We start from the raw sequence: 24763 nt of genomic DNA, 5'->3' as shown, positions 1-24763 counted from the left end.
AAATATCTTAACAGCAAAAATAGGCAATGAAGTTAGCCAAACATAGTGAAAAAGCTATTGAATAACGAAATAAAAGTATTTAATAGATTTTGAAGTGTTTCCTCTTTGAAAACATAGGTCTTTGCCAGGGAAAATAAAACAAGCATTTGAAAGAATTAAGTAAGCATCACCATTTAACTTATAAATAGAGTAATAAAAATTAAAAAGTTTATTATTAGTATAATAACAAAATCAGAGTAGGGTTATAATTCTTGAAATGTCAACAACCAGGAATTTTGGTAGTACTCAGTTTTCTAGTTGTTCATTATTATCTTCCTACCATTAAGTTAACTTAAAATATGTTCTAACAATTAATGTACTGTGTTATTAACTGTCACAGTGTCGATGTTTTTCTGTTACAATATTTATCTTAATTAATGTACAAGCCATTATTTAACAGCAGAATGCACATGAGGGAGTCTGGTAATTTTGCTTCCTTCTTTTGTAAAAGAAAATAATCTTCCAATGCCCTTTGGGAAACCCCAAAGAGAACTCTTCTGTAATGAGAATGATGGTGCAGAGAATCAAAAAGAAAAGTTTTTCATGCAACCATTGTGGATGAGAAAGTGAGAGCTTATCTCTCAGATATACAATGAAAACACTCATAAAATCAACATGAGTCATGTTAAATTTATGAAAGCAAATGTGAGTTGAAATAACAGAAATTTATATCACATATAAGTTCGTGCTTTTCCAAGTCCTTTTGTTCTTATATTTGTTCTTTTTCTGTATAAGTTGTTCAGATTACTTTTCACCTCCACATAGATATACAAACTAAAACCCTAAACTGTACACAGCAAGAGCAGAACTTAATATCAGTTAAATAAAAGTTTTAAATATTATATTTATACCAGAAACATCAGAACAGAACCATAAACAATATAATACAGAAAATTTGGCTGATGTTATTTGCAGAATTTTTATATGCTGAAGTGGCAAATGGTAAGATAAGAGGGACATGAGCTTATAATTACATTTTAGCTTTTTTTTTATGCTGAAACCAGCTATGAAATAGAAGAACACAATACAGTACATTTTCCTACTTAAAAAGAACATAATGTATTTCAATTAGCATACATTGAACATGACTATTGACATACATTGAACAATGTATTGACATACATTAAACAAGTAGAACTACTACAGAAACACTTCTTCATACCTAATATATTTGATGTTGCACAAGCATGGATGGTATACTTGTGCTATTTCATTTTCTCCATATTTAGAAATAGCAGGATCACCATTCACATTGTAAAAGAGCATGGGGAATACATGCAGAGTGAAGAAGGACTATTGTTTTATATTAAATATGGAATACAGAATTATTTATGTCAAAGATGTCATAATAGGCATAAATATATACAGAAATTGTCTGAGAAGGAATAGTAGTAAGCAAGTATAGACATGTAAAGTTGTGCTTTTAGGATTTCAGAAGAGAGGGAGGTAGTTTGTCTTATATGCATTTGATTTTGAAGTGAAGTTCACCTAATCAACTGAATGACAGAAACTTCACTTTTTACTCAGTGTACAATCACTAATCAACTGCAAGCAAATTCATGCTCACACAGAAAATACCTTAGATAAAAAAGCACATAGAATAAACATGAAGGGATGAAAGCAGATAAAATAAACTTTAAAATCTCTTAATCACATAAAGACATCTGTTTTTGACAATACCAACAAACTACTGAAAGAGTAGATCTAGAATAGTTACTGTAAAATTCAAATGCATAATTTATATCCAAGCAAACTTTCCCCGAAGTTCCCAGAGTAAATGCACAAATTAGTGCCAATAGTCAATAAAAGAAGAGCAAAATGTTTTGAGTTCTAAGACACAAAAAGAAAGGAGCAGGCAAAGAAGAAAATGGGAAAAAATAGATAATTCCCAAAAGAAAAGGAAAAGGAAAAATTATAGTATGTAATGTAAAGAGTCTTGACCTGATCATAATGATGACACTTGGAGAAAAAATGCTTTGAAACCAAAATAAGTTATGATGTTGTGTTTATTGGTACTGAGTCCATTGCATCACTGTAATATTCACTGTATGTAAACTGAGAAACTAGGTGGGATTTTTTTTTTCCTGGTTTGCTGCTTCACTTGGCAATATTTTGTTTATTTCTGCAGTCGTAAAAGCTACAGATTCAGAAAAAAAGAAAATGATAATCTTGTAGCAATCTATGTTGTACAGATATAATCAAAGTTTGCAATGTTTGGTGATAAAGGTGCTGTAATACTCTCTAACAAATGATGCATGCTGAGTAATTAGAAGAAATCATAACAGAAATGGTGATGCCAACACATTCATACTACACATAAGAACACAACTACTGTACTCCAGAAGAAGAAACACAAAATTATCCTACTGACCTAATTTTATTGTAGGTAGTACAGTAATATTTTGTTGGGTGCCTTAGCTAATACTTTGTTAGTATGATGTATGTGGTTATACAACATTGCTATGTGAATCTTCTCAATAAAAGACTGGAAACATTTATACTTTATTTTGTTTTGGTTTTTTTTGAAGTTTAAAATTGAATGAAGAAGTATCAGGACTGGGTGAACAGTTAATCTGACTGATTGGATCAGAAAAATTGATTTAAAATAGCCAACTCCTGTGAAAGTTGCTGGAAATATTTTCATTTTGCATTACATTTTAATTGACTTCACTAATTTTACACATTTCTTTGAACTTAAAATTTCCTCAGCTGATCTTTTTCATTTGCCCTCAAAAATGCTGTACATGTGTTCTGCAAAATGTATGTGTAATGGATAAGCAACTCAATCAAGGTAGCAGAAAGAAAGAAAATACTTCACATAAACATGTTCACATGTAATTAGAATACACATAAACCTCTGTTAATGAAAATGTATGAGGCACTGTTCAAATCTTAGTCAAAACTACCTGTTTATTTAGTAGTACCATAGAAATGAAACCATTTTGGAATATATAACTGGTTAAACAGCACACCTAACATTGCCTTAGAAACTTCCAGTATAAATTGTAATTGTTATTTATATAAGAATTAGCTTTTGCACTAATGAGTAAGTTAATTATTGCACAACCTACTAGACAGCTTCTAAATTGATATAATTAACTATCTATAAAGATTAGGAGCATTTCACATACACTGAGTTGCAGCGAAAGGCACTTTTATTAAAAGGCCAATTAGAAAGCAGGTCTTATGCAGCTTATAACTTTTCCCTTCATAGTTTCTCTTCGGGATTTTCTGTGCTTTATCGCAATCAAAGTAGTGGGAGGTAGTAGAAATACTTGCATCAAGTTCTTCTGTGAAATCCTGCCAAATTTTATATATGAATGTACTATAAACTTTTACATTATCTTTGTGGTTTGATATTCAAATTGACTTTATGCAAGAAATTTTTTTTTTTTTTTTTTACAACTTATGATTATGACTATGAAAAAATATTTCTATAATTGTATAATGACTCAAAGTTATATAAGTAAGTGATCAAACAATTTTGTCAAAGCACTTTCGATTTTTTCTTCATTATTAGTATGGCTAGTATCAATGCTAACACCAACTTTTAATGTTTTAGCATATGGACATCACCTGCAATGCAATCTGGTAAATCAAAAGACCTGTCTGGCTCATAAAAATATAAAGACTAAATAAAATGTAATAGTAAAATGAAATATATTGAGGATATTTAAGTGAAATTTGAATTTCAGAAATCAGTGATTACATGGGAAGATACAGATTATTGTTGCTCCCCTGAACTCAGTCCTGCATGAAATGAACAACCAATGAAACTAGAGAGAGATGAACAATTTTACTCATTTAACATTTTACAGAGACACCAAAACCATGAATTATGTTAATAAAATATTTTCTTAAAATTCCAAGAGTGAATACTGAGTTTACAGTCATCTATAAACTTAATGTTTAATTGTGATAGGCAGGACATTCAAACAATTCATTTTAATGTAATTTTAGTGAGATGTAATTTTAGTGAGGCAGAGGAAAGAATTAACTGTATAACTGACATCTTTACACACTGGAGATAGTTTATAGGATAAGGCTAGAACAGGGATTAGGTTCAGACTACTATATATCAAATGGGAATCAGACACCAGACTCATATTCAATAGCATTAAACTGTTTTCATACTGTCTGAGTTCAAGTGTTACAGTAGCCCTGTATTTGCCTATCAGTACTGATATCCCTACAGTACAGTCAGGCTATGGGGCAGTGTATTAGTAGCACTCCTCTAAGTAGGAAGACTGGAAAGACACCCTTAGGCCTATTTAACCAGGATCAAAACATACACTGTGTCAAAATACAAGCCACTGTATCATAAAACAGGAACATATAACGGAGCCATGTTTTTTCATCTGATAGAGTTCAGGTAGGCAATGAAAAATGTCTACTTCTAACAGCAGAAATGGGATTTAAGACAAAGCAACTGGGTCTAAGCTCTACAACAGCAAAACTTTTGATCTGCAATAGTGATAATTTTTTCAGTCTTTCAGATTGTTTATTGACTGCAGAGCCAAAATGAGATTGAAAGATAAAAATCTGTGCATCACACTGAAATAATATTTTGCCTGAGAGTATTTTTAAATACTGCAAGATAGTCTATAAAGGACTTTCCACGTATTTGAAACACAAGTTGATATACGCATATTTTAAGAGTTATCTCCCAACGTTTTTAAAACCTCTTTCAGTATCTTTTAAATTATTTAATTTTCAATTATTCTTGTTAATTTTATTTTTTCCTTCAGTATTTCATCCCCTTTTGGGGGCTCTCTATTTCATAATACGTAGATCAGGTTAAACAACTAATAGACAACTACTTACTAAATTTGTAGCAATTTCCTACTGGTGCCTGAAAATATCAGTATAGGCAAACTACAAAAAATCCGATGTGTTATTTAGAGAGCTTGTGATTACTTACTTAGTCCTCTTCCATCAACTTTCCACAAACTGCTTTATGAATGTACACTTTTTCTAATTCATTAGTAGAACTGGCTGTCAACAGATCACTGTCATAAACAATTGTTTATACTTAGTGAGCAGACGACTTACAATGTTATGCATTTGAAGAAAGATAAAGTTTTTGTCATAAAACAGTAAACCTCCTCATTCAATGAGCTCTTTAAGGACAACCTTTTATGCTTTTATTAGAAGTAAATTAAAGTTATAATTATCATTTGTACTTAGGAATTTTCATTAGATTTTTTTTCTTCTTTATGATTAATCCTATGCTAAGTAGAGAAAGATTCTAAGAATAAGTTCATCATCTAAAATGAAGTTCTAAGTAGTCAGAGTAATGAGTACTTTAAAATACAGTGACTAAATTTTGAAAACCAGCAACTCCCACCTCCACCACAAACTCTAGTTTCCTGAATTTTATACAACACTATGAAGTAGGTTTACTGTATGCCTCCACAGAGAAAATACAGAATTAATATGGCTTGGAATAATGACAAAGAATTCTATTTTCTGTAATCAATTACATTTATACAATTTGTTCTATTAAACTGTGAAGAAAACAACATAAGGAATACAGTTCATTTCAGAATGAGTTAAAGGAGTGCTTAGTGTAAAAGTTACAGAGAACAATGAATGGAAGCTTCTTGCTTTTCAGGATTCACGTATTACATTACAACCTAAGTAAATTTTGGTCTTTTGGCCATGAAACTAACATCTGAATCTTCTGCAGTGTGTTGTTGAAAATTCAGATATGAGATCTAGTGATCTAAAATGATAATAACATCACTTCTCACAGGATATATATCATATACTTTAAAATTGCTTCGCATAGTTCTAGGTAATCTTCTTTCATGCAGACAGTAGAATTTCCTTTATATTTGTTTTAGATTCAGCTCCCTGTTTTAGCTTTTAGATCTCTGACATTTGGTTTTCATCTTATAAATGTCAATCTCCTCTTTTCAGACAACTGTCTAGGTCATCCTAGACAGACAAGTGAACAGTGTCCGCAGAGGAAATTAATTCCATTGAAGGAAAAAAAAAAGAAATTCTGCCTCTTCTTCTATTATTAAGACAGCCTCTTTTTACCAGAGCATAAGTTACTGCCACATCTCTGCCTAACCTGTACAGAAGATTAAAATGCACCAAAGAGAAAATAACTTCAATCAAAATAATTTCAAAGTTCAATAAACTGGTAGTATTATCCAGAAAAGTATCATTTTGTCATATTAAGAATTTCAAGAAATAAGGCTATTAAACTGAGATTCAGCTGAAGGATAACAAAAATTCAACTCTGCAAGACTTAAATTTAATAACATGCTCAGCCAAATGCAAAATTCCATTTCCTACTAGATCAAAACTTAATTGTTCCACTTCATTATTTGATATTAACAGTGTGTTCTATTAACAGTCTTATTATTGTGTTTCTTGGACTACTACTCAAAAACTGCAATGTAGCACCCTCCCTCTGCATAAAGTTCAGAGAAAAGAGAATGTAATACTGTTTAGTGGATGTAAAGATAATTTCCACTGACTTATTAGTCTGAAAATTTCTGAAATGTAAAATCCAGAGAGCACTTCACTAAAACAAACACTGCCAAATTACTTCAAATAGATTGGTTACATGTGGAAACGTTTTCAGAACTAGACCTGGAGATAGAAAGAACAAAATATTTACTTATTTATATTCACATTCTGCATTATTAGTATAGGATATGTTAGAACAACAAAATACCCAATACAACATACTAAAGCAATTTAAATATTGAAATTATTATCCACATTCAAAAATATAAGCTATATCTGTGACTGCACTGACTTACCCTGGTAGAAGAATTCAACAAGGAACCATTCAGATTGCCAGTGTTGCACTTGAAATTCAAATGTTGATCAGAACGGGGATCTGCTTCCCAGCTTCCCAAATCATGTACAACTGACTTGTCAACATTTGCAGGTATTTTTTGGAAGGCAGTGCAAGTCATTCCCATGAAATTAGATGGCTTGATCATAAAGGCCTCCAGAGCAATATTATGAGATACCTGTCAAAACATATTGAAAAGCAGAGATATTGCTAACTCATTACTTTTAATTACATATAATTACATCTGTATTGTGTATTTATTGTACATACTTTATAAAGACTGTGTTTGTACATGCTTCCATACATAATGCATATGATAAGAAAGAAAATGAAACTTATTTTTAAAAACTGATATAGAACTCTACAACAGTACAGACAGATTGCTTGAGAACTTCTTAGGTATAAGTAAAAAGAGATGACAAGACAGCTAATAAATATTTTAAAATACCTTTATTTCTCAATCTGTACGAGTTTTGCAACTGTGCCATTATCAGCTTCAACAGATTTAATCTTGATTTAAAGCAATACAGATATGAAGTCAATTAGCAACAGCAATAGTAGGAATTATTTTTAAAATGGACAAGGATGTGTTCTGTGCCATAGAAATGAAATAGAAAGATGCTTAGCTATTTGTTTGATGGATTGATGGATTGAATGAATGCCTTTCACAGATCACGTTCCATTATCATGTTTGCATAGTACTATTATCCATATTACCAGAATCAAGCTACATGTCTCAGTTAAAACTTCTTTGTGGTAATGCATTTCTAAAACCCTGGCTAGAGCCATTTAATTATTTAGAACTTCAAGCTTTGTGCTGTAGAATGGAAATAGAACTAGTTTCTTCATTCATATTTGTGAGACGATGATAAGAAAATGTCAGCTGGAGGATATTGTAGTGATAGTTCAAGTGATTTCACAAGGAAGCCCTACTTTTTAAATTCTGAATACAAAACTCTTTAAACATTAATCTTTTCATTTTCAAAATAATCCTATGGCAATGTTTAAATAGTGTGAACACACTGTATATAGGAACAGACGGGTAAAATAGAAGTTGAAGCTGTTCCTTATTAGGACTCTCAAATGAATTATGAAATGGATGTAGATGAATGCAGAGCAAAATTATCCATGAAAACAAGCATCTGTAAGAAAGGTACATGTTACGAAAAACCATGAGCTAATAATTTTGAGTTGGAGATATAGAAAATGACAATGTGGAGTCCATTTTCTAAACCTACATGAAGGCAAAATGGCCAAAAAGGATCCTTACAGGGGTAATACAAGAATAGTACAAAGTGGCAAAGAATAAAAACAAAAACAACAACTATATTGCAATTATAATTAAATATTCTGGCTTTTATCAGGTGGAGAGTGAAATGAACACGCCAGAAGCTGGTCCACACAATTCTATCCTAAATTGGATAGATATGGATTGGAGAGAGATGGTGCATGGACTATTTGATTGATAAGGAATTGGTTGAATGGTCACAGCCAGAGGCCTGGGTCACAGCAGATCTGTGGTTCCCCTATCCCTGAAGGTGTTCAAGGCTGAACTGGATGGGGCCCTAGCCCCTGATCTGGTGGATGGTACCCAGCCCACATCAGAGGACAGAACTGTGTGGGAATTTAAGGTCTCTTCTAAGCCAAGTCAATCTGTCAATCTTAAAGACTCCTGACAGGACTAAGGAGACAAGTTTTATCATCCGCTGGAAGTCTTCTTTCCCAAACTGCAGATCTGACATAAGTAAACACAAAAATATGAGCAGAAGCAAAGTACCTCAGAACAATACCGAAGGGAAATTAATTTGGGATACACCTTGCTGGCTGTGCACAGGGCCTCTGTGGGGTTTTCAATACCCCAGGGTGTATCTACAATATATTTTGCAAGAGAGATTTAAGAAGATCTAAATGACTGTTTCCATGTTGGCATTTTTCTGACTTCCACGAAATGGAAAACCATTTTTGTCTTCCAAAAATAACATAGGAATAACACCAGAAGCCACGGCTTCCAGTTAGCTTCTCAGTCTATAGGGAATGCAGCTGTGCATATATTGTAAAACTAACATAATTTATCAAGGTCCGTTTTTTTCAGAAAGTATTTTATAAACCTGTGGCTACTTAAGCTTTGAGGGTTTTATGTGCTGTTGTTTGAAAGAAAAAAAAAAAAAGGTAAAAAATAGAAAAAAGAGGTGAAAGCAGATGCAATTTCTGCATATAGTCTTCTGGCTGGCAGAAAGAACAGACATGTTTGGTACTGTGTGAGATGACAAAAAGAAAAACTCCACAGCTTTGTTTATTTACAAATTGCACTCAACCATAAACTAATTATCCTTCAGAAAACTGCAAGAAGTGAAAAATATAAGGCATAGTAAAAAGGCTAGAGACTGAGATCTATATGTCAGTACAGAACATTGCCGTTTACAGTAATGTCAACTTCCTTCTGAAGCAGTAACAAGAAAAAAAAAGACCTTTGGCACTTGACATTTAAAAGATACCTTAAGTATAAAGCAACAGAAGCCTCTTAGCTGTCACATTACAAAATACTTCAAAAAAGCAAATTATTGTCTCTGCATGCTTAATAAAAATAAACAATTCTAGCAAATTTGATCATTTTATGTAAAAGAGAATTAAATTAAAAAAAAATCCAAGAAGTTTTGTCAGTTTATTCTTCAAGTAGAAGAATACTACACTTTACTAAAATTGTACAGCAAAGGGACTAAAGTCATTATGCTGTTCAGCTCAGCATGTAATTCAACTCGGTCCACATTTCCTTTTTTCAATTTTTTTTTAAATACTTTATTGCCCTAATTGAAGCTAACACTGATTTCACTTCTCTGCAGTATCTTCAACAAAATAAAAATAAAATAGAGCACTTGACAAAATAATAAATGTTGCTTAAAATCAAGAAAGATAATTAAGAGAGTAATAAGGCTTTGAAATATTTATCTAAAATTCTATAAAGATAATTTCCAAGCCTTTCTACCTTCCACATATTTCTACCACTTAGATGTTAAAAGTGACAAAGACAGTTTCTCAGTACCCAAATGACAACTCCTCAGTATACAAATGACAAATTCATGTAGGTGGAGAACAAGAACTAAGTACAGTTATTTCATACTGCTACAGCTTGCTTCTAAATTACACTGACTGCAAATTAATAACCTTTATGACATCTTTTTAGAATATTTTCTAACTGCTTTAGAAAGTGTTATCTAGACACCTTCCTGAAAGGTATATTGAGAACTTTAAGTAATAAGGGAGTGTCCTGTTTTTTTTATTATTATAAATTTCTCACTCAATGTATCCCTTTCAAAAAGAAATCCAAATACTACAGGAACAAAGCGCTAGGAAAACTAGAAATATAGTGTTGCAAACAGTCTATTGTAAGAATAAATATATAAAAGCAAAGCCAAGCAAAATTATTCTTAATATCATCAGAGATTCTCAGGAAAATGTTTCAGTGTTCCAAACAGAATCCAGGAAAAAAATTCTACAGAATCCAAGTATATCTATGCTATGCTGTGTATCTGGTTTTACAGTCTTGTTCCTCTCTACGTAGAATTTAGAAATAAAAATTACAAAGAAAACATTTTAAAAATAATTTTTGACAAAAGTGCTTTGTGATTTTATGAAATACCTTCGAAATGACTTGAATGTTGCTGGTCAGTATTTGATTTGCAATGTGTTCCACACACCGCACAATTCTGGTGCAGGCTTTGTCTTCCTTTTGAGCCATCCACAACACATGGTCATCAACAGACATTATATTGCTGGCAATTTCAATGAGAGCATCCCCTATCTGAAAATTAAAAAACAAACAAGTATTTTCTGCAAAATACAACAGTAGGAAGTAAGTATGCAAAAACACAACTAAGAACTGGGATTGTATTTCTTTTAGTAACCACATTCTGTTAAGAAAATTAGATGTACTGAAATGTAAATACCAAGAAAATAACAACTCTACTACCTTCAAAAAAAAAAAAAAAAAGGTATTAGTTCACAATTTTTAAGTCTATCTACAAGACACACCACAAACCCAAAAACCACCCCCCCCCCCCCGCCCCGCCGCGAACTTTCTCTTAACAGTATTCCAGAATTATTAAACTCTTCCTTAAACAATTAAAAATTGGCCATGATCCTCTAAAAACTGCATTATAGTTAATAAAAGAATCTTGCGGGGGAGAAAGAATTTATTTGAAATAAATTACAGACTTAAAAGTGCAAATTTGAGATATAAGTGAAGTGTTAATACAAACCTGTAATATCTCACTGGCTATACAGAAAGTATGGGCTTATAGTTTTGTGTATTTTAATTTACTTTTCTGACTAATTCTATTTGATAAATCCCAGCCTTTGTCAGATGATATTTTGGAGTTTTTAATGTGACTATGTGTTTCAAAATCTTATTAGCTTACTCAGTTTAGAAAGAATAACCTTCACTGTGAGTATTTTTGGTGATGCTTTCAATTAAAAATTAAAATATTTACTTCCAAAAATTTTAAAACTTACTCTTCAGTAAGATGGTAAATGGTAAATCTGAGTTTACCATTATTTTTGAAGGTTTGTGACTTTCTAAGAAACAAAGACTTGCCAAAGGTACACAAGGGTATCACCTGAATACAGAAAAAATGACCAAGAGAGAAACACAACTTAAAAAAGCCTTAAGAGGCTAAGATGTCAAACTGATAGGAACAGAAAAATATTGCAAATACACAGATAATTCAGTGGAATGTAGAAAGAAATTCAGCATTGGAGAAAAATGTTTAAGAAAAGACAAGCTATGGTTTTTTTTCCAATAAAAAATACATTTCCAATAAAAAATAAAATTTCCAATAAAAAATACATTTCACATGCATTGCAAAAGAGAGATAAATAATCAGACATTATATGCAACTATTCCTGAAATATTTAATGTATTTTTGAGCATGTGATTACTATGTAATTGTAGATGGACGTGACAATGTGAAAAATAGTTATGGATATAATGAATAATAAGAAGACACATTTAAAGACTGATTTATGCAAAAAGATTAAACTATGCACTAATAAGGCAAGCAGTAATTAACTGAGGGCAGAACAATTGGCTATAAATATAAAAAAAGATGAGAAATAAAAAGATGTATTAATTTATATTATAATTAAATACATCATTGAAGAATAAAGGCATGACACTAGAAATACAAAGTTTTGGGCTAATATATGTACATACTCCTGGTAATTGTCCTTAAAGCAGTTGATGCTTTGAGAGATGAATCCAAGATGAGTCAAAGTACCACTGACTTTTATTAAAATGTACAAAGGCTGCTCCAAAAGTAATGCCTCCCATTTTATTATGTTGGTCCACAATATCAGTGGCAGATGTTGGTGCAATGGTATTACAGGTTGAACCTTTCTGCCAATATTCCATTACATTTTGTTGCTGTGTGATGGATGGCAGCAGAAGAGCAGTCCGACAAAATGGTGATTGATATGGAGTGTGTATGAAGCAAAGGTAGGTCACTGAATTCCTTCTTCTGCAAAAAATGGCACCCACTGACATTCATCAAGGCCTGCTGGACATTTATGGAGACCAAACATGTGGATATGAGCACTGTGAGGCAGTGAGGGGTACGTTTCAGTGACAATGGGTCACCTCCTCTGGCACAGATGTTAAAAGTTATTTTGAAAATCACAAAAAAAGAAAAATCAAAATAAAAGAATGAAACAGATGAATGAAGACAGTGTTCTAAATTATGAAAACAAGAGATTACAAAATAAGTGATGTAGAAATAAGTGGCAGAAATGGAGAAGCTTCAGTACCAAAAACCAGAAACTGAAACCTACTTTAAAGATGGAACAAATCAACTAAGATATCAGAGATGATGCTCAGTTTTAATGCATAATGCATCAATTGCTTGTACAAGAAAAATAAAGAGGCCTCATGGATACATTCAAATATTTCTTTTTGGATTTTTTTTTTTTTCCCAGAAAGGATTTTGAACGAAGAGGCTTTCATAGTTGTAGCTTTGAAACACGGTTCTTAGAGATCCCTTAATAACACACTTTAGGCCTAGCATATGATGATGAAATTGAAGTTGGAGGATTTCTCAAATTGATACTAAAATGTTAACTGTTACAATCCTCAGAGTAAGAATGGAATGAATGCTGCCAAACCAAAGAAAACATACGTTTTAATGATAGCTATCATGTGTACAAAAATTACAAGTTATGAAATCTTATAAAAGCAGTCACTCTGAAAATTAACAGTAAAAACTATGGTGAACATTGCTGCTGTCTGTAAAAAACTATTTTTCCCATAGGATTTGCACAACTCTTGTTAGATTTCCCTGTGAAAATAGAATACATTATGCTAAAAGTTCGTGTGGAAATTTGTACTTAAAAGCCATGTTTTCTTCTCTTTATATAAACTGCTACACTGAGTAAACTGAGTTAAAATCTCCTGATGAAATGGAGAAAATAAAAGGATGAGGAACTTATAAATGAAAGCAAAAAAGCGGCCAGTTTGAGGAGTAGCTCAAGTTCATTCTAAATGTAAGTTATGGCAAAAATAAAAATGAAAAAGAAAATTAAGGATGTGTCTTATTGAAATGCAATTTTTCTTCCTTAGCACAAGGAATAATGTCAGTCAGATGAGATGGCTCAGCTGTCTGACATAAAGAAAGACGCAGCAGCATATGCGGAATGTTTGTGGCTGAATAGCAGGCAAGCAGTTTTAGAAGCTTCAGTGTGTGCCTGCATACATTAAGAACAGGGCCATATGTGGAGGCTTCACTTCTACGTGATACTTTCAGTACACAGAAGATATCTTACATCTTCAACTTCATCCACGAAGACAATTAACTTTTCCATTATATAAGCCAAATATATTACATCCATTTTATCCGCAAAGTGGGAAGCACCTCTTGTGTAGGCTGTCAGTTGGCGGGAAAATTCAAGTACAGTCGTCAAATTGATGTGCATCTGAAAATACATGAGAATTGCTTGGTGTGATGAATCTGCTGGCTTTTTTCTTTGCTAAAAATAGAGATCCCATCCATTTGTATAATGCTTTCTATTATTTCACTTGTTAGTACTATACACATAAATGTCAGTAGAATATTTTACCCTAAGTCTCAGATTCAGTTGCTGTCATCTCCAGACACCACCACATGTCAATACTGAAAATTTTTGCATGACTAATTTTTCTAGACAGGAACACATAGGCCTCAAAATATTTCATCAGCCTAAAAATTGTCCTTGTTTTGCAACACTGACAAGAACAGTGACGCCAGTCAGGTTTCATGTATACAGTAGAGTATGGTGGAAGGAAAGAAGACAACGGTACTATGCTGAAAGAAGAGAAGCTTGGACAGAATAAGAGGAAAACCTTTTCTATGGCGAGGGTAATAGTCAGGTATTTGAACACTGTGCAGCCATCCTCAGAGGTTTTTAAAAACCTGTTTTTAAAGAGCCTGAGAAACCTGACTTAACCTTGTAGCTTACCTTGCTTTGAGCAGGTGGGATTTCTGGAGTCTAGAGATGACCTTTCTTCCACACAGAATTACAACCATGTAATTCCATTGGATTTCTTCACATAGTAATTATTAACATAGAATAAACTTTAAAGCAATCTAGCATCTAGTGCTATTAATTAGGAAGAAATCATCAAGCAAACTGAAAGTGATAAAAGTTACTATGGCAGTTACAGACCAGTACCATTCTTCATGCTCTTCACTGTTCACTGTTATGCTCTTTTTCATTTCTACCCATACGCTTTTTTTTTTTTTTTTTTTTTTTTTTTTTTTTTTTTTTTTTTTTTTTAAAATCTCACCTTCTCTTTAACTTATCAGTAAGAAACCCCGAAATACTGAAAGGATCCGAAAGAAACTGAATACTGCTTTGGAGTTTTGTTTTTGTTTGTTTGTTTGGTCTTTTTGTTTATTTGTTTTTGCCCTGGAATACATCAGGAAGACATTTTGGTCTCATTTCTGCAGCTCTTTTAAATATATTACAACAGCAGTGGGAAAACAGACTTCAGTCAGCAAAAACCTGATATAGAACTTCGAGAGAAATTAATGTCTTTCTGGTAAAAATGCATGAGGAGTAGGTAAATAAGGAACTGCAGTGAAGCAGAGATGACCCTGCTAACGTTATTAATGGCATCTAGATTCTAGACACCCAGAGAAAGAAAAATATTAAAGACAATAGATACTGCGCATTGCATGTTGCTACGGCACCATCAATTACCAAAACCACTGCCAGAAAAAATAAATAAATAAATAAAAACATCAACATTTTATTCAAAGCCCAAATATTCCATACTTGTGGCTGAACAAACATTTTCTTGCAAGCTATCCCATAAAATCAGTACTACAGAAAAAAGCCCTGGATTTCAGCGTTACCTGACTGAAAGCATGAAGAACTTGAGTTATTTCTTGTGAATAAGGACATTCAGAATAGTTTTCTTCATCCCAGCGTCCAGTTCGATTACATTTACGCCATGCCTTAGACTCTTCTACACCATTGTGAAAGGCAATGGAGTTAAATGAATACTGAAGACAAGGATGATAAGCAGTGATTCCAGCCAAAGTTTTGGGCCACCTGTGAACAGCAGGGAAGCAAAAAATTAAAATATAAAACTTCATATTTAAAGGCAACTGACAATATAGCAACAATACGCATGATATATGAAAGAAAAAAATGGCTGTTTAAATTTTACCTCATTGTGTTCTATAATGGATTACTTTGTTTCCATGAAAATCTTGAAATTACACAGGCTTGAGGCTGGCTAGCCACACATTAATTCTGAATTAATTCTAGGAAGGTGTTTGGTGTTAAAGAAAAATAAATGAATGGAATTTTTCCAACTTTTGCCTATGAAGATTGCATAAGGCACAGCAGAAACTCATCAAGAAGAAAACAACATTACTAAATGTTGCAAAACGTAAAGGCTCAAAATAAAGACAACAATCTGTACTTTTCATTTTGACCTAAAGCTACGTAGCCCTTTCTGTGACAAAGCTTAGAGAAGCAAAAATTCCTGGATATATCAGAAGCCAATAGGTTTGGTCTGAGCAGAGAGTATTGTCTTGTGGAGGAAGAAGGAGATAAATCTCAAAAATGAAGTATTTACTATATGAGATTTATCTACTATGATGGCAAAATTGTTTTTGAAAAGAAACAGTAAGTCAAGAGGAGCCAGAATTGTTCTATTTACTTCAGGGGCCTATTTTGGAATATTAATATTTTGTATATCTGCTGCATTCTCTTTAACAACACAAATGCAATCTATTCCTTTGGGTACAAATCCATGGTGATTTTCAGGCTAGTATGGCTGTAGCAAGATCAGGTAATGCGGAAAAATCAAACAAAACTGTGTGCCAACAGTCAACATGTCTGGAAAGGATGTGGTTTTAACTTTAATTGCACTGATGTAATGACTGAAACCAATCATAAAAAAAATTCTGCCTGCCAATGACACACACCTTGATAATCAACCTTTGCTCATTCATGCATATTAGCTCCTGTTACTTAAAAGACACAGATCCATTTTGACACTGTTACATAATATAGGGACAGGTTTGAGGCTAGGTTTGTATGTTTCCTTAGTCTCAAAATGGAAAGGTAAGAAGAGAATTATTTTTATGTGCCATAGCTAACTGTCACTGGAGAAATTCATGTGATGTATAATCATTTGAAGCAAAATGAAACATGAAAGGATCATCACAAAAAAAAAAATATCTACATATAGTATTATTATATACTGCTCTTGCCTCTGCATTGAAATATTAATTAAGTGAAATATCAGCATTAATGCTATTGGGCCACAACTGTACTAATTGTGTGCTAATACAATTAGAGTAGCACCCTACCTCAAAAGTAAAACAGAAAAGACTATTCTGAAACTAAAGCACACTGACACAACACAGGTGGCAGAATCTGGTCTTTATGATTAGAAATTGTAACATTACATTACATACCTTTGCATCTCAGAATTATCTTATAGTGAGCTGTAAAACAAAATATCAGCAAAATATGGCCACCATAGAGAAAAAATCTGATTACTTAAAGCCAGTTCAATGTGACTCACATTGTGCCTAACTCTGACAGCAGTTGTGCAATTATAAATACCACCTAGGCTGGTGAACTGAAAGAATGATGCTTCCAAAATTGCTAAAGATTTTTTCATTTTTTCCTCAATAAAAGAACTGTTCTTTCCAGCTTTGCTTTTGTGCTACATCTCTTTTTACTTACATGCTTGCTATGTTATGAATACTTCAAAGACCTTTCCAAGAAAAATTACTGGTGAGATAGCTGCATGTCTGAGGATAAACTTTTGGAATAGTTTCAAGTACTCATGCTAGGCTTGAGACTGATAAATTCTCTGTAATTCTAAATTCATTCCTCTCAAATGCCAAAGGAATTTATGGACTCAGCACCCCTTAAATATACATCTTAAAAATAAATGCGTATAGACTTCTGGAAAAGTGATCAATAGGGAAAGGGCACTTCTTTTGATTTATACAAAATGACAAAAATGCTCCTGGTGTTAGTCTGAGTAGTCTGTAGGATTTATATATTTATTAAGAAAAGGATGTAACTGTATGGAGAGAACATGTACTTCATAAAGATGTCATCAAAAATATTCAGTATGTATTATCTGATAGAATGTATATATTTTAACAAAAGACCTAATTTGAAATATTAAAATTGAAGAGAGGTATTCAAGTCAAAAGTATGTGTAGAAAGTTCTAGTGTTTAAGAGAATCTTCCTCTCTCACCTTCTTTTCCCTTAATTAACTATTCAGGTTGAATTCTTATTATAATTCACATGGTAACAAATTACCTTCCTGATTTCTCAATGGGAATGGCATCATACATCAGTGTTATTATCAAGTAAGTAATAATATTTTGTTTAAGAGCTCTATGCACATCACTGAAGTATTTAAGAACCAATTGAAAACAATGCTGAATACTATAGTTTGGTGGGGGGGGAAGAAGGGGGGAGGCGTAGAGGGGATGGTTAAAAACAAAAACAAACGCCACTAAAATATGGTGGTAAAGCTAAGATGAAACAAAAACTGCATTTAGTCAACAATACCGTGCAGATGATAACATTCAGATAGCAGGATGGATGTGCTTTCTAATCATGTTATGTAATGGTACAACTGCATATGTTCTTAGGCTCACCTCTAATGATCTATTTGTTTTACCAAGTAGTATATACTATTTTGATCATTTTTAGCAGGTTTTTTTAACAGTTATTTTTATTATTTATTACTTCTAATCTCATGTGAACAAAAGTAGCAGAACTGGACTAGATTAAGAAAGTACTGAAGATTTAAACTCCTAATGCATTAATGTAGTGTTATTATATTCTATAATTCAGAAATTATTAACCCTCATCCATTTAGCTGTGAAGGTCTACACCTGAAATTTTCTGTAAGCTTGCACTGAGGAATTAGAAGGATTCTCAGACTTTTACAAACCACTGCCGCTCTTCAAACACTGTCACTTCCCTTAATAATCACACAGTGCTCTTCTTTCCTACTCTATTCCATGACAATGACAAGAAAAATAAGTGACATGTTTGTACCTGACTCATCATGTAAACACGGATATTGCCCATATCTACATCAACATACTTAAAACCAGGAATTCATACCTGAAATCTCCCTTGTTGTTAATAACTCTTTCTGCAGGGCAGTAGGGTGCAGCCATTTCCAGTACCACAATTTCTACATGTTTAGTGCTATTTCCATAGGAATTGTTGACTAGACACTCCCAGTCTCCAGATGCATTAATATCAATGCTAGACAGGATAAGTTCACTGCAAAAAGAAAAGATTAATTATTGAATACATTTAAATATATAGAGATTGAGTTATTGATTTCCTGACATTAACTTCTTTTCAGACATTTCCTATGAAAATATAAACAGGGGTTTTGCTCTATGTCATTATAGAGACAGACAAAATGTGATTGATATTAAAATTTTAGCAGCAACAATTTGATAGACCATTTAAGTCATGAGAGGCTGCAACACAAAAGTCATCGCAAAGGAACAGTTATGCATCAGTCCTCACTCTCCCCGAATATTATAAAATATTGTTTTTGTTTCATAACCAAGTACTTGAAAGTCAGAAATACATTTCAAGTTGACAACACAACCAACCCACAGAGAATGCTTCCCTTCAGCTGTCACTGGAGCTCCTCTGGCAGTTCAAAACCAGAATCTGTTTTCCTGTGGCAGCTTGGGACAAGTTTTCTCGAATAGCCATTGATTTTGGAAGCTGTATATAACTTTCCTGACAAATGCAATATGAGATGAGACAGATGTTGGTTGGTTGCTTTTTTTTTTTTAGCACTGTACTACTCATAAACTTCTTTCACACTGTTCTCTCCAAAAAATGAGATGTAGTTATTAATATCAATAAATTGGTTGAATAAGCTCTGCATAATTAAAATGATAGACAAGTTAAATATAGACACTTAACAGCTTCTCTTACAATATGAACATTGTACAGTACAGCACTATGCCAGTGTTTAGCTGCCCAAGCTAAATATTCCATGTATAGTTAGAAGAAATAATTTCAGTAACATTTAAAATTGCCTAGAACTGTTTTTATTAGGATTTTCTATATATTTTAGATGAAATTAGAAGATTTCACTCTTTTAATGGAGGCCCAGATGAAGTCAATGAAAGTTTAGTTTTTCAAATAATTTCAGCAGGGAAACATTTTATCCAATTACTGTAACTCTAGACAAAAATAATGCAAATTAGTACATTCAATAAAGTAATACATTAGCTCTTAAATCTGTCATTGGCCTAGAAATAAATTTTACTAGAGTTACAAAGAATGTAGAGCTGCTGAAAGTAGCTGGGAGAGGAAAAAGGTAGTAATTATCTGAAATGCTTGCTTATTACACAAATGGCTGAATTCTGAATATGTCATGTGGTTCAGACAATTAGAAATTATGTGGGAAGAAATGGAATACAGTCAGGAGGGATAGAGAGACATTATAAAAACAGAAGAACAAAATTCAGAAGTTATTAAAGTGATTTCAAAACTATATATTAAAAAAAAAATCAAAAATTTCTTCTTGGGGCCTTTGCTACTTTCATAAAGAGTCAGACATTATTAAAAAAAAATTACATGTTTTTTAAATTTTTGGTCTTTTAAGTGTCATCCTTTTTCAGTTTAAAACTTTTTATAATATGTATGCACTCATCTATTTTGCTGCAAAAAAGGCTCAAATCTTCTTGTATATAAATTACTGCAGGTATGTAAGTAAATAAATCACAATCAAGGTAGGAAGTGATTAGACAGCTGCTTATGTAATTTTCCCTTTGAAAGATGCATATAATGAAGGATGATTTTCTCAAGTACTTGCTACAGAACTGTTATCTTGCTCTCCAGAAAACAAACAACCTGTGGTAAATAGCTTTTGATTTAAATTAAATTGCTTCAGACATCTTCTACAATTCTCCGGAAGTTCTATCACATTATCATTAAACAGTAACTTTAAAAATCTCACTGTTCATTTTACTAGATGTCTGAGCTCCAAGTAGCTTGGAACTTCCAATTTCATTTTTACAATGAATTCTAGTATGTTTTTTTAATGCAGAGGATATAGGAAAAAAAAACCCCAACACATTACTAGCCATTCTCCTACAGAGCAACTGATATTTTTTCATATCAACAGAAGCAATCAATCTTGTAAAAAATGTCAGATGAGAAAGGCCAATAGCAGTAGGCTCTTAGCTACCTCTTAACACATCTTTCCAGAGTCAGATTGAAAGTTATGTGAAATTAAACAGTTGATAAATATGTTCAAATTAAGTGTTCTGTTTCATATGTCCCAAAAATCTTGCATAATCTTCACAGACAGCTGAGAAAAAATATGTTCCTAGAGCTTACAAAAACAATTATCCGTACTTGTTTCCTTTATCAATGAAAAAATAGGCAGCATAAAAATTCATTTATAGCATCAAGACCCACAGACTTCTTAGTGAATAGAATATATGACAGATATACTCATCTTTTGATATATTTCCTCATAAAATATCAGTAACAATTGTTAATACCACAAATATTCTAAAACTGAAAACCAGGTTGATTTTAAGTAGATGGTAGAGATAAAAACTAAATGAATACTAGAACATGTTACCAGTTTTATATGTAATAAAATGAATGTAAATCAATATAAAGAAAAGAAGTACATTTTCCACATTTTTTTTTTTTTATTTTGAAAGGTGTTATAATGCAAGTTTATCTCTCACTAAAACAGATCTTCTGACAATTAATTAGATTATGTTTCCAGGTTCCAGAGACAAATATTTACAGACACATCTTTTTTTGTTCTGCTAGAAACACTATAGTTGAAGTCTGGTTCAAATTCCCTAAAATGATAAGTAGATCCTCAAACTTACACGTAATCTTCTGTGGCTCTTATTTCAGATGTTGCACCAAAATAAGCCAGAAAAGGTTTATGAAATATAGGAGAAGATGTATAATGACCAGAACATAAACTTATCTCCTGAATTGCCATATGGCCACTGTAAGTGATGCATGCATTTATATTCCTCTTGAAATAGTTTGGACAGCAAGCTCAATGGTGAAACCGTTCATTTACTTACCATCTAGATATGACAAATGATAAATTGATCTTACGCCCATGGGGAGTTTAGGAGACTTGATTAAAAAAAAAAAAAAAAGCCTTAATTCTCAAACACAGCACTCAACTTCATATCTTTAACATATTTTCCAAGTGTAATTTTGGCAACTTTGAAGTCTTCGCACACCAAAAGGGAAGGGCTGGCCTGTGCAATATTTTAAAGCTCTTTATAAAATTTTTGGTAAGTGATTGCGTATTGTAAGTCTTAGCACTACTTCATTAACACCCCCAGGTTTTCTTACTCTCAGAAGAAAGTCATTTCTGATCTTTCTCGGTGGTGGCAACAAGTCTTGACAAAAGGCAATGTCACTTGAGAACATTTTCACTCCTGTCACTTCAGAACATTGCAGGACTCTGTTTAAAAAGCTTGATAGGAGCACAACAGAATTAAGAAAGAAGAGTACCCTTAGATGTAGCTTACTTTTCTTCGTTTTCCTGTCTTATATATGTGAATAAATGTCAGGCCAGAAATGAAATGGGATAACTTTGATTTTGCATTTACTATGCAGCTTTACTAAGGATGAAGTAAGCATCAGAAAGAATTCCTATTCCATCTACATTAGCAATCATACTCATGGGCACTCCTCAGAGTGTGACAGTTAGTAATTTTGTGGAAATTTATGACCAACCAAGAAATAAACAAAGTCATTCATAGATGGAACCAAGGCAAACAGAAGATGACTATTGCTACTTGATAACAACAAAAGGATGACTAGCAAGCTTATCTCAAGTTTTGTTTGGAAGTTACTGTGGCTTTCTCAGTAAGCCAAAGAACACTTGAAAGGAAGACAAGACCAATATTTTTCCTTTGAAGTGGGAAATTTTGGTCATGTTAACATCCTTTTTTCAAATGCGATGACTGATGTACTGAGAGATTAATTCACACGTAGAGCTGATACAATTGCATTAAAAAAAATCTTGTAATATTCATTTGAAGCCTGTGGCATTGGTCATTACAAAGAGAGGAACCTTAGTACAGCAGCCATACACATGTAATCAAGTAAATTATGACAAAAGATTTCTATTTGAGGCATAGCATTGCATTGCTACAGCTATGCATAACTAATTAGACAATCAGAAGTAGGAGTCATTATGCAAAGTTACTCAACCATGTCCTAAAGTAATACCTTTGTGACATTTACTGTACTTCCCAGCACTTATTTGCATGTCAGGAAACAGCATTTTAGACTTGTTTTCCACAGGAAAGATTTCAAAGTCTGAGAATTTCCTTCAAGGCTGGGTAAGAATCAACTGCTCTTCTAGGTGAAAAATAAAAATCAATTACTAAAACACAGATAGCATCCTTTAGACAGATAAGAAGGACTGCTTCCTTACAGTTCAGGCAGAAGGCCTGCATAACCAGCATTCTACCCATACTATCTTCAATTATTAATACTAACACAGAATTTTAAAAATCTGTTGATCTCCAGAGAACACTGCTGCTTGGAATAAAGCCTTTCACAGGGGATACAAGGTTAAAACATGGAAAATGAAGACAGAATGTGTAAATCTAGGCACTTTAACTGAACTTAAATTGCTAGTCCGATCTCCTGACAAAATTACTTATTTACCCATGAAAGAAACAGCTTTAGAAACCTGATGGCCTTTAGTATAATATAACTTTGTTTCCATGTAACAGTTCAATGAAAAGAGATAAAAAGATTAAAACTGGTATTCAAGTATTTTTAGGTGTAATCAATTTGTCATACGCACAGGAAATTAATGATTTTCTCTTTCTTCTGATTGAACAGAAGAGCAAAGCAAAGCAAAACTTTTTAACACCATCAGTAGCTTCCCAGTAGCATGCTATAATTAACCATAACTTATCTATCAGCTAATTTCTTCACATTAGTATTTTAGCTGGATATCTCTTCAAAAATACCTGTGGAAAGAAGCACTAATTATAATGATAACACATTGACAGGAAAAAAAAAAAAAAAAAGAAATATCAGAAATACCTACTTTTGAAATAGAAGACATTTTACTAACATGTTAGTAAACCAGACCATTTTTTCCTTTGTTTTGCTCAAATTAAATGTAAATAAAATTCTTAAAATTGAGAAAAAAAGTAGTAGTAATACTAAATGAATATACAGTAACATCTTCAGGAACAGAGTCAGGAATCTGCTGTTCTAAATAGCTCTACCAGGTATCCCAGTAGGCTGGGTTTTATGATATGTGCCTCTCTCATTGAGCTTGCCAGGTAGAGAGAACCTACCAGCTATTTGGAAGCACTGAAAGGTGTGCAAAAAGGAGCATTTATGCTCATATGTCCACAGCTCTGGAGTCAGTATGTGCCACTCCAGCTAGTTATGAAAGTAAAGTGGGGAAAAGAAAAAGATTTCAACTCTCAAAGCTTTCTCTTGCTGGAGAGACCTTCAGACAACAGGCACAGCGCTGTGAAGCTATATGACAAGTGTACTCCTTGTCCTAGGCTTATTTGAAGCACAACATGAATCAGTTGCCTACCACTTCATGAAAGGTTTGGGGCTGCTCAAGTGTATTTACTGTTATTAATATTGTTCTAACAGCAGACCGCTTGCCTGCAAGATAATGCAAAAGCAGCTTTCTGGGGAAGTACTGCTACACCTGCCACATGCCTTTCATTTGCCCTTAAGTAGTCTGTTCACTGCAACGTGAGATCCAAAGATTCATTTCATTAGCATAACTCCTGTGATCTGTACACTAGCAGAGGTTCTTAGACAAAAATAACACTACGACAATCAGTCCAATAGTCAGAATTGCATAAAAAGCTTTTTAAACAAAATATTTTGCAGATGATTCATAAGTGTTAACCTACTTATGACAAGTCTTGATTACCTGATTACGTGCCACTGGGAGCAACCAAAAGAAAAAAAATACAGAAGAAAACAAAAAGTACATTAATTCTGCAATATGAATGTATTTGTTAACTGCACACTACTTCGACAAAATTTTCCACTCTCTTGTGACAATGGTGATGTTACAATTATAGATTTTTTTTTTTTTTTTTTAAAGAAGAATACTTAATATGATTAAGCCATTGCATACTGGGGCTATGACACTGCTTTATTTGCTGAGCTGAAAGAAATTCGAGAACTAAAGGAGGCAATACACAGCAGATTCCTGCACAAGAACTTCAAGAACTGTCTCAATTATTTCTCCAGCATATAATGTATCTCCAACAGTGTTATTTTGTGATGGCCATGAAACACTCAAACAATACACTACAGACAATTAAAATGAGGTTCTTTTAATCTATACAGTGGAA

General features: G+C 32.9%; 1 protein-coding gene across 4 annotated transcripts in view; it reads right to left on the bottom strand.

The window, feature by feature from the left end:
* Window positions 1-24763, bottom strand: part of LOC122160220 (adhesion G protein-coupled receptor A3-like) — a 252456-nt gene that overhangs the window by 100116 nt on the left and 127577 nt on the right. For all 4 annotated transcript variants that reach the window (XM_042818574.1, XM_042818573.1, XM_042818575.1 and 1 more), the window contains exons 8-12: window positions 18501-18665; window positions 15238-15436; window positions 13667-13816; window positions 10494-10655; window positions 6819-7034 (exon numbers count right to left, since the gene is read on the bottom strand). In XM_042818574.1, the coding sequence (XP_042674508.1) occupies window positions 6819-7034; window positions 10494-10655; window positions 13667-13816; window positions 15238-15436; window positions 18501-18665 (892 nt within the window). The remainder of the gene's footprint in view (window positions 1-6818; window positions 7035-10493; window positions 10656-13666; window positions 13817-15237; window positions 15437-18500; window positions 18666-24763) is intronic.

The sequence above is a fragment of the Centrocercus urophasianus genome, unplaced genomic scaffold (genome assembly GCF_019232065.1).
Source record: "Centrocercus urophasianus isolate 14NV4802_14NV808 unplaced genomic scaffold, USGS_Curo_1.0 seq_17, whole genome shotgun sequence".
Classification (NCBI taxonomy): Eukaryota; Metazoa; Chordata; class Aves; order Galliformes; family Phasianidae; genus Centrocercus; species Centrocercus urophasianus.
The sequence above is the reverse complement of the archived record's forward strand: the minus strand, read 5'-3'. Positions and strand labels throughout refer to the sequence as shown.